The 12,022-nt window shown below is 40.5% G+C and overlaps 1 protein-coding gene across 1 annotated transcript; it reads left to right on the top strand.

Moving 5' to 3' along the window:
- Positions 1-4,767: 4,767 nt before the first annotated feature.
- Positions 4,768-6,714, top strand: LOC120049516. The gene is made up of 6 exons (XM_038995767.1): positions 4,768-4,804; positions 4,958-5,320; positions 5,472-5,822; positions 6,108-6,224; positions 6,373-6,422; positions 6,583-6,714. The coding sequence occupies exons 1-6, from the start codon at positions 4,768-4,770 to the stop codon at positions 6,712-6,714; spliced, it is 1,050 nt and encodes a 349-aa protein (XP_038851695.1).
- The last annotated feature ends 5,308 nt before the right edge of the window (positions 6,715-12,022 follow it).

Here is a 12,022-nt window from a genome sequence, read left to right as displayed (position 1 = left end):
ACAGTATATTACTCAATGGGGAGGGAATTACCGGCAACAACACCGGAACACAGTGCCCTTCGCTCCCCCTTGCCAAGCACTACTGTCTGGCAACAGCGTGGGACGTAGCTACCTAGTAGCCAATATCAGGGTGACAGTCACAGTAAGCACACACATACAACACATGAAGCAACAGTACACACATCATCAGTACTTTTAATAAAAAATTAACAATCGTCAGTTTCATAACTGAAAATGTACAATTATTTGTGTAAAACTAACAGAGAAATATGACTCGGAGTCATGCTCTGGCTTCAAAACAGACGTCCAAACTCCTGTGGTATTGGTAGCTCAATGTATCGTAGCTGCGTGGTAAGAAACTGATGAAAAACACACACCGCTCAATCAAAACAGTCTAACCTATAGCAGATCACTTTCAACACACCAACTCCTCACGCCCACTACTTTCCTTTCGACACACCTACTCGGCCATTCTCCAGTCACCATACTGGACTGCAGCTACCCCACTTTTAGCAAAAACACCTGAAAAGACCTGTCTACCTTTGTAGCTGTATCTACATTCAGGCTATGTTTAGGGTTATGGTTAGGAAGGGGTTACGGCTAGGACTAGGGTTAGGGCTAAGGTTAGTGCTATGGTCAGAGTTAGGCTAGGGCTGGGGTTAAGGCTTAGGGCTAGTGGATAGTTAGTTTGAACATGTATAAACCATCTGTACGGTGAAGCCTTGGGGTCATTTATGAGCCCCACCAAACCTAAATCAGCTGTTTCCAAACTTTTTTGTCCTGCGACCCCATTATGATATCCAATATTTTTCGAGACCCCACCATGTAAAAAGAGTGATGTAATCAACGGCCAATGTTAACTTTTTAATTGGTGACAGTCTAGTACAAATCAAATCAAATCAAATGTTTTTTGTCACGTGCGCCGAATACAACAGGTGTAGACCGTGAAATGCTTACTTACAAGCCCTTAACCAACAATGCAGCTTTAATAAAAATTTAATGTAAGAAAATATTTACTAAATAAACTAAAGTAAAAAAATAAAAGAGCAACAAGAAAATAACAATTACGAGGCTAAAAACAAGGGGTACCGGTACCGAGTCAATGTGCTGGGGTACAGGTTAGTTGAGGTAATGAAGGTAATATGTACATGTAGGTAGGGGTAATGTGACTATGCATAGATAATAAACAGCGAGTAGTAGCAGCGTAAAAAAAGGGGGCGGGGTATATGCAAGTAGTCCGGGTAGCCATTTGGCTGTTAAGGAGTCTTATGGCTTGGGGGTAGAAGCTGTTTAGAAGGCTTTTGGTCCTAGACTTGGCACTCCGGTACCACATGCCGTGCGGTAGCAGAGAGAACAGTCTATGACTTGGGTGGCTGGAGTCTTTGGCAATTTTTAGGGCCTTCCTCTGACATCGCCTGGTATATAGGTTCTGGATGGCAGGAAGCTTGATTCCAGTGATGTACTGGGCCGTATGCACTACCCTCTGTAACACTTTGCAGGCGGATGCCGAGCAGTTGCCATACCAGGCGGTGATGCAACCAGTCAGGATGCTCTCGATGGTGCAGCTGTATAACTTTTTTAGGATCTGAGGACCCATGCCAAATCTTTTCACAATATCACATTTGACGTTGTCCGTAAGCTTGAGTTCATTTGCACACAAAAAAACATACAATGATGGAAAGACATGTGTGTTGTCCTTGTTAATGCAGACAGAAAAGAGCTCAAACTTCTTAATCTTAGCCTAAATGTTGTCCCGCACTTTGAATATAGTTACGGAGAGTTCCTGTAATCCTAGATTCAGATCATTCAGGCAAGAAAAACATCACCCAGATAGGCCAGTCGTGTGAGAAACTCGTCATCATGCAAGCGGTCAGAAAAGTGAAAATTATGGTCAGTAAAGAAAACTTTAAGCTCGTCTCTCAATTAAGAAAAACGAGTTAATTACTTTTTTACCTTTATTTAACTAGGCAAGTCAGTTAAGAACAAATTCTTATTTTCAATGATGGCCTAGGAACAGTGGGTTAACTGCCTTGTTCAGGGGCAGAACGACAGATTTTTACCTTGTCAGCTCAGGGATTCGATTTTGCAACCTTTCACTTACTAGTCCAACGCTCTAACCACTAGGCTACCTGCCACCCATACTAATACTTTGCCCCTTGATAACCAGCACACTTCTGTATGTTGTAAAAGCGTTACATGGTCGCTGCCCATATCATTGTATAATGCAGAAAATACACGAGAGTTCAGGGGCCTTGCTTTAACAAAGTTAACAATTTTCACTGTAGTGTCCAAAATGTCTTTCAAGCTGTCAGGCATTCCCTTGGCAGCAAGAGCCTCTCGGTGGATGCTGCAGTCTACCCAAGTGGCGTAGGGAGCAACTACTTGCACGCTCGTTACCACTCCACTATGTCTCCCTGTCATGACTTTTGCGTCATCAGTACAGATACCAACACATCTTGACCACCAAAGTCCATTTGATGTCACAAAGCTGTCCATCTATCCTCTCATGTTGTCCTGGTTTCCAGTGGTTTGCAGAAGAAGATTCCTTAATTGACCCCTCATAAACGTAACGGACATATACCAGGTGCTGTGCCATGCTCGCCACGTCTGTTGACTCATCCAGCTGTAACGCATGTAATTCACTGGCTTGTATGCGAAGCAGTAATTATTACACAACATCTCCTGCCATGTCACTGTGTAGTGAAACAGTGTTGTTTGAGGAAGTCATTGTCTGTATAGTTTTTTTTGCCTTTTCCCCCAGCATTGTCCCAGCCATATCCGCGGCAGCAGGAAGAATAATGTCCTCCAAAATAGTATGGGGCTTGCCTGTCCTAGCCACTCGGTAGCTTATGTCGTGGCAATTTCCTGTATTACCAAATGAGGAGAGTTACAAACCACACACCAGTCAGAGTTATACTTAAACTTAAACTTTATCTTTAATAATATGAGCTTTACCATAGCCCTGTGACTTTCAACAATTCACTATCTATAATGAATTGTTAAGAGTCCCAACATAATGGCAACCGAGATATTTTATAGAAAAGATACACCCCTCTCAACTTACATGACGAACCACAGATCTTAGGAAAACCCCAGATCTTAGGAAAACTTCACAATGGGCCTTTTACTTGAGAAAGGAGTATCCCTTAGCCAGATTGCATTCGCTATAAATTATCGCTCAGTTTGGTCTCTAAAACGAGTTTCTAATCTCGTTCCTGGTACTTCATAGTACCAAACCATTACCTTATCCAAGGCATAACTCAATTGTCAACTCTATATACTCCCATCTCAAGTAAACCCCCTCTTCTCCCCACTCCTGGACAAGCTCACTGAGGGGAGTGACTTGCGCACAGACATTGTGGAGCCAAGAGATAATTGGTTCCCCCTTAATGACGCCATCCCCACATGGTTTAACAGATACATTCACATATGAAGACAATGTTCCATTCTGTACTCCTCCCTTTCTGATATTCTGCATATTACCAGAGACATGTAAAAGACAAGCCTGACATCTCCCCTTTCTGGGCCCCAAGTGATTGAGCCCTAGCTGAGAAGGGAAAAGTGCAACTGCCAAGAGTATAGTCCAAAGGGATACATTCTAATGACAAGTATCTCACATAAGCATATAATGTAAATAAAACATCTTATTTATCTATGTTACCCAACTAATTCTGATTAATCCGCCACACTCACCATACAAGACTCTTCTAGCCCCTTCTTATTAATGGTATCTGTTGCTTTTATACATGTTTTACTATTCGAAAGTCGTCTTTATTCTCACTCAAAAAACTCCCGTGGCTTATTTTTTTTCATTTCTAAATGTCTGCGCAAGAGTGAAGGTTTCCCGCTTGAGAGTAACAGTAAATGCTAAATTGTAATTATTTCGGTAAACACCAGACCCCTGCCTCTCAGTTAGATGTACAATGTCAAGAATACAAACCACAAGCTAAAAGCATTTTCCAAACCCTAAACTGTGCAGGGTTTCATAAACTATGGGTCCTGAGTTATGAGAATACATCTATAATCACACACTATTTCTTCTTATTTAGGGTCTTTGGAGGTCGAATTTGGGTCATGAGAGGACAGTCAATTTCTCATTTGGGTCTCGAGTTGAAAACGTTTAAGAACCCTAAAACATTCAACAAGAGGACAAAGTGCAGATAAAGAATGTGTGCCATCTCAATAGTTTTGTTACCTCTTCCTTCATGAAAAAATAAAGGTATTGGAAACAAACAAAGGTTTGAAATTAGGCCAACAAAAATATATATTATTCAATGCTCATATAACTAATATCAGAATTTAATGTTGATGATGAAAATCAAGAGCCAGAAATGTGATTCTATGCAGAGGTGGGTAAATGTACGTTATGGATGATTACTTTAACGCTTGGGTTGGGCTGAGTTGGGGTCGGTAGTATCAATTACTGTTTCCTGTCCAAACATCAAAAGAGAAATCATTTTAGAAAATGTTTCATTTCTCTCAAAAAATAAACAGTTGTATCAAGCAAATTTTTGACTGCGTGATCCAGTAACTCTTACTTAACTTTATAATGTCGTCTTAAAAAGTAACTCCCGTGAAGCTCAAACTATAGTAAGCCAGAGGACACACGTCTAAGATTGTAGTCAGCCAATAAAATCTCTAGTTTCAGTGTTCCCTCCTATTGTATGATGGGTTCCTTTTAAAGTGCCATCATATATAAGGTGGATAGAAAGTCCCCCCTGTCAGACCCACAGACTATACAGTGCAGAAGAGACTAATGTTACAATGATGGATAGAGAAGTATTTATGTTTTACATCAACTTGGGTAAGTGTAAGACATTTAATTTAGTTCCTTTTTTAATCATTTGAAGTATGTTGTTTTAATATGATAAGTGAAGTGGATGTTCTGTCTGTAACGGGTAGAAATGGTTTATCCATGTCTTTGTTTTTGATCTATTTTGTTTTTTTGCTTTGACAGTTTGTGCTTTTACCAAACCAAACGTAATCCAACCAACCCCTGTGATGGTTACTGAGCTGGGAGGCACTGTGACTCTCACTTGCTTTCGTCCTAATGTGTCGGTGACCAGGTTTCATTGGTTCAAGCAGAGTTTTGGACAGGAACCCATCCACATGACGTCCTCTTTTTATGGTGGCCATTATTATTCCAACAACTTTATCAAGGACTTTACTGAGACCAAACGTTTGGTTGTGAGGAGAGGAGACTACAGCTGTAACTTGACCATATCAAAGACAGAGCCAGGGGACTCAGCTACATACTATTGTTCCACTACAGTCATCTATGAGCAAACATACGGAGAGGGAACTGTTTTAATTGTCAAAGGTAACTAAACATTTGCTTCGTCAATTACAATTTGTGTGGCCCTACATGTTGGTATGTTTGTACAACTGCTTCATCAAATGCTAGTAATGAATACATGGCTTTTCGTGTTTTTCACCCACTTAGTTTTACTTTAGTTGCTCACCTTCTTCAGACTCAGAGTCCAACAGCATGTCTGTGCTCCAGCAGCCTGTGTCTGAATCCGTCCAGCCAGGAGACTCTGTAACTCTGAACTGTACACTACACACTGAGACCTGTGCAGGAGAACACAGTGTCTATTGGTTCCGACATGGCTCAGGAGAATCCCATTCAGGAATCATTTACACCCACAGAGACAGGAGTGATCAGTGTGAGAAGAGCCCTGAGGCTGAGTCTTCTCCACAGAGCTGTGTCTACAACCTCCCCAAGAGGAACCTCAGCCTCTCTGATGCTGGGACTTACTACTGTGCTGTGGCCTCATGTGGGAAGATACTGTTTGGGAACGGGACCAAGCTGGACATTGACCGTAAGTGATACTTCTGACATTCTGTTTCATATATCTTCAGATTTCTTCAGATATCTTTGTATTTCTACATCGTTCAGATATCTTTGTTTTTCTATATCATTCAGATATCGATGTTTTTCTATGTCATTCAGATATCTTTGTTTTTCTATATCTTCAGATATCTTTGTATATGAGAGAAGAAAGTATGACTCTCAGATCAGGCCGAGTCTTGTTGGTGTCTCTAACATTGTCATAGCTTTATCCCTCAGTGTCTCAGTGTCTCTATCCCTATTTGATGTTTCACAGATGGTTGTAAGGAGGACCATCTTCTGTTCATGTACTGCCTTGGCGTAGCATTGGGTCTGTGTGTCATCCTCATCATTGTCCTTACTTGTGTTTTGTACAAGATGAGCGAGTGCATAGGTAAGCAATAGTATTGTGCAAGATACAGTATGCTTATCAATTGTTGGTACAGTTACATTAGTTGACATTTTTTTGTCAAAATTGGTCATAAACGCTCTTCATTGTATTATGATAATGATTATATTGATTATTTGTGTTTGATTAAAAGGAACCAAACTTCAGCCAAGTGCTCCTGCAGTCCCCAGTCATTATAACCAGGTAATCTGACCTCACACTTGTTTAGCTGTTGCTGAACCAATGTATTTTTCCTTCAATCAAAATATGAAAATATGCATTTTATTAGAGGATTGTTTCACTATACCGCAATATTTAGTATAATACCAAATATTTGGATTTTCATTTTTGTTATTCCTTTTAGGATCAAGAGTCTGTTACTCTCCATTACGCCGCTCTGAACGTTGTCCACAAGAAACCAAAGGCCAGGAGACAGAGGAGCGCCATGGAGACAGAAACTGTGTACTCTGGTGTGAGACTCCACAACATGGACTGAAATGTCAACTTTTCCTCTTTAATTGTCACGCCCTGGCCTTAGTATTCTTTGTTTTCTTAATTATTTTAGTTAGGTCAGGGTGTGACATGGGGAATGTATGTGTTTTTTGTAGTGTCTAGGGTGGTTGTAAGGTTTAGGGGGTTTATTAGAGTAGTTGGGTTTATGTTTAGTATAGTAGTCTAGCTGTGTCTATGGTTGAGTGTAGGTATCTAGGAAAGTCTATGGTTGCCTGAATTGGGTCTCAATTAGAGACAGCTGGTTATTGTTGTCTCTGATTGGGAGCCATATTTAAGGCAACCATAGGCTTTAGCTGTTTGTGGGGAATTGTCTATGTCAGTGTGTAATGGTCAGTGTCAGCACCATTTTGTATTTATAGCTTCACGGTCGTCTGTTTGTTGTTTTGTTTTGTTTTTTCCTTCTTTAAATAAAAAAAAACACATACATTCCCCATGTCACACCCTGACCTAACTAAAATAATTAAGAAAACAAAGAATACTAAGGCCAGGGCGTGACATTAATAACTTGAATTGATTCTGTGTGTTCTACACTGTATGTTTGACTGTGGATTTTTCATTGTAAGTTACAATTACTTACAGATCAATTTTACATTGATACTGATGTTCCATTTTGATCAAATAAAACATTCAACTGCTTTCATAGAGAGGAATTGTTTGATTTTTATTCATATTTTTCTCTGTCGTTACATTTCTACAACACTTTCACCCACAGATTCAGTGTGCAACAACCATCTCAAGCCTATCCTCAATGTAAAAAATATGGTTGGTTGCAAAATAACTGTAAATATGTATCTATTGCTGGTGTTTGAGCCTCTCAAACTGTCTTCTTTTAGCTATATCCTGTATCACAGCTCTCTGTGGTGTTCTGACTGCCCTGAATAGATTATCCACTCACGTAAACTCAACTCTAACCCCCAGCAATGACCGTGGGTCCTCACCACACTCTCTTTTCACACACCATCAAAACCACCAACATTCATGTCACTAAGAGTTCAACTCTCTCTCTCCATAAGAAAAGACTGAACTAAAAATTTACTTCTTAGCTAAATATACTTTGAACCGAATTGATATGGTTGAGATATGGTTGAGTGATATCAAATATGACAATGTTCACATTGTAACGGAGTAGTTACAATGGACAAAATGTGAATATGTATAAGTGCACTTTGCAGGACTGCAATCCATTTGTCATTCAACAGGGAGCAGCAGTGAACATGGAAGTCCCCATAACTGCCTCAACAGTAGAGTTGGCAGCAACTTGTAGAAGTGTTCAAAATGTTCACTAATTTGATGAAGTATCATTAACATCATTGCTTTTCTGTGATAGTTCATGTGTCTAGCTGAAATTTGCAGTCAATCAAATTCCAGAAAAGACTATATGTATCTATGAAGAATCTATAACATGGTAATATAGTTATTACATGCTTATTACACATCTATAACATGTTAGAAATCATTTCCAGCGTATTTAAATAGCAACCACCAAACAGGCCAGACAGTCATCATCCCTGGATCATTACTACTAACCTCAACATAGTTATAATAAAGTGTTGCTTAGTAACAAGGAGCAACAATCACTCAACATGAAACCGGTAGTAGATTGAACTGTATGATGAAGACAATGACTCATTTGTTTGAGTGTGTAGTTTTGTAATTGAGTTCCAGGGAGTCTTTGCATGAGTAATGTCTTGACCTTCTTTTTGACGAGTTGATAGCATGACACTCACATCCCCCCACACACAGCTAACAAGTTCACAGGTACTTGCGGTCTGCTCTAAGTACAAGGCCTTATCTAGGCTTTGGTCAGGCCTGCTGGCCTTGTACACACAGGACCCTCCTACCTGCTCTCTGTGTCTCTGTGGTTTTCAGCAGGATGTCTATCTGGTGTCAGTCTGTTGTTTTCGCATTTGTTACTGTTGTTCATGTTTCTACTGACAGCTTGCAGTCACAGCAAACCAGTTCTTTATAAACTTACTTGGATATAAATAGCTTTCTGAAATCAGTTACAAACCACAAATAACAGCTAATGAACTCTATTTGAGCTCTCCAAGTTTAGCATCTGCGTCATGTGCGTCATGTGTGATACAGAACCATCTATTCTATATCGATGGGCTCAGAGGAAGGGGCCATTTTATTATGATGTCATGGGAGAACTAGTGCATTCTCAGTCAGACAAGTGCAGGGTTCTACTGCAGGGTTCTCTGTAAGGAGACCAATAGAGGAGGATACTCCTTCTGATAGATTGCCTCCTATGAGAACCACACTAACCAGACAGTGATACAGAGTGGATTACGTGTGTCATGTGTGTTGGTTATATTAGGCTGGTGAGTCCAATCAGCTGTTACACTAAAGTTAATGCATGTTTCTGTGAATGATACGGAATGAGACTGCCATACAATTGACTTGTTTCATGCTGTAGGTGTTTATCCCATATACACTCCCACTGCTCTACCCCTGGTCACTCTTATACTTTTACAAGTCAGTCATTTAGAAGATGCTCTTATCTAGAGCAATTCACCGGATTAAGTAGGGTTAAGTGCGTTATCCAGACAGGTGAGAAAACAAAAAGCCTACTATGTTGACCCAGGGTTCTCCAGAGAGGTGAGAAAACAAATGGACTACTATGTTGACCCAGGGTTCTCCAGAGAGCTGAGAAAACCACAAACCACCAAACAAGTAAAACCTTTAAGACAGTTACTTGCATTCTACAGCATCTTGTGTCTCAGTGAGTCCAGCCAGTAGACTGTGTGACTCTGTAGGGTGCAATAGACCACAAGACCATGGTCGTCTGAATGAGGCGTCAAGAAAGAAGATTGGGTCCAGTTCAACCAATCACCCATTAGCCCTTTGTTGAAGTGCTATACACATGGGTAGACTTTCTCCACTCAATATGTTATATTCAAAGATGGTGTCACTGTTGAAGATATTTCTAATTCTCAAACAAATGGGTAAGTTATATAACTTTACCAAGGACTTCACTGGGACTAAACGTCTGAGTGTGAAGAGAGGAGTTGACAGCTTTAACCTGACCATATCCAAGACACAGTTTATTTATTTTTATTTAACCTTTATTTAACTAGACAAGTCAGTTAGGGGACTCAGCTACGTACTACTCTGCTGCTATTTAAATGGGCAAAGTCAAAGGTAACCTAACTTAGTTCTATATTTTGGATATTAATTTTGCATCCATGATATTCTAAATATACACTATAAATTGTGTATTGTAATTGTAAATAAATCTAGCAGGACAATACAATTTACAGAGCATGATATTAATATGTCACTCTTTTCAGATTTAGAGTCCAAGAGTATGTCTATTGTACAGCAGCCTTTGTCTGAGTCAGTCCAGCCAGGGGACTCTGTGACTCTGAACTGTACAATACACACTGATATCTGTGTAGGAAAACACAGTGTCTATTGGTTCAGACATGGCTCAGGAGAATCCTGCGCAGGAACCCTTGTCACCCATGGAGACAAGAGTGATCAGTGTGAGAAGATCCCTGAGGCTGGGTCTCCTACACAGAGCTGTGTCTACAACCTCCCCTCAGCCTCGCTGATGCTGGGACTTACTACTGTGCTGTGGGGAGATACTGCTTGGGAACGGGACCAAGCTGGACATTCATAAGAACTGCAGTGTGAAGGAAAAGCAGCCAACAAGTGCTCAACATATGTGGGAACTCTTTCAAGACAGTTGGAATATCATTCCAGGTGAAGCTGGTTGAGAGTATGCCAAGAGTGAGCAAAGCTGTCATCAAGGCAAAGGGTGGCTACTTTGAAGAATCTAAAATATTTTGGTTACTATATGATTCCATATGTGTTATTTCATAGTTTTATGTGTTCACTATTATTCTACAATGTAGAAATTAGTAAAAAATAAATAAAAACCCTTGAATGAGTGTGTGTGTCCAAACTTTTGACTGGTAGTGTATGTCAGTAGACTAAATTGCTTTTCTGAAATCCCTGCATATGTTGCTACTTTTAGCATCAATAAAATTCCATTAAACAACTGATACTGGCTAAAATAGACTTGTTCCTTCTCTTGTGTTCTGTACATACAGTATGTCTGTATGAATGTGTGCAGAGGCCTTCTGCAGACCCAACCTACTGATAAATGCTAATCCCACCCATGGTCACACCCACACAGCGAGATGTTTACAGGTACCTGCACACTGTGGTCTGCTGTGAGCACAAAACAAGTCCGTCTCTACGCTTTGGACAGGCCTGCTGGCCTTTTCCACACCCTGTGTCTCTATGTGGTTTTCAGCAGGATGTCTATGTGGTGTCACTCTGTTTTCTCTCATTCTTTCAATGTTGTTCACAACCATGACAATAAGCATCACAGTCCATTTATATACTGTATGCCATGTAGCCTGTATCTTGTCACTTACAAGATCATAGGTTTAATTCATTCAAACTACAATCATTTGTTTACAGAGTTTAAAGAAGAAATTGTATCAATGTATATTAGGCTACAGTGAAGAGGCCTACCCACCGAGGTACACCCCTACTAAACGCTCAACTAGTAGCCTACATTTGAGTTAGTACATGAATGACAGGGATTAGACTGACTTTCATTCTGTAGGTGTTTCCTCCACATACCCTCACAGTAATGCTCCACCCCTGTTCACTCTACAGTGGTGGCCAAAAGTTTTGAGAATGACACAAATATTAATTTTCACAAAGTCTGCTGCCTCAGTTTGTATGATGTCAATTTGCATATACTCCAGAAAGTTATGAAGAGTGATCAGATTAATTGCAATTAATTGCAAAGTCCCTCTTTGCCATGCAAATGAACTGAATCCCCCAAAAACATTTCCACTGCATTTCAGCCCTGACACAAAAGGACCAGCTGACATCGTGTCAGTGATTCTCTCGTTAACACAGGTGAGATTGTTGACGAGGACAAGGCTGGAGATCACTCTGTCATGCTGATTGAGTTCGAATAACAGACTGGAAGCTTCAAAAGGAGGGTGCTGCATGGAATCATTGTTCTTCTTCTGTCAGTCATGGTTACCTGCAAGGAAACATGTGCCGTCATCATTGCTTTGCACAAAAAGGGCTTCAAAGGCAAGGATATTGCTGCCAGTAAGATTGCACCTAAATCAACCATTTATCAGAGCATCAAGAACTTCAAGGAGAGCGGTTCAATTGTTGTGAAGAAGGCTTCAGGGCGCCCAAGAAAGTCCAGCAAGCACCAGGACCGTCTCCTAAAGTTGATTCAGCTGCGGGATCGGGGCACAACCAGTACAGCAGGCAGGTGTGATTGCATCTGCATCACAGTGAGGCAAAGG

The sequence above is a fragment of the Salvelinus namaycush genome, chromosome 6 (assembly GCF_016432855.1).
Source record: "Salvelinus namaycush isolate Seneca chromosome 6, SaNama_1.0, whole genome shotgun sequence".
NCBI lineage: Eukaryota > Metazoa > Chordata > Actinopteri > Salmoniformes > Salmonidae > Salvelinus > Salvelinus namaycush.
This window is presented reverse-complemented; position numbering and strand designations above follow the sequence as displayed.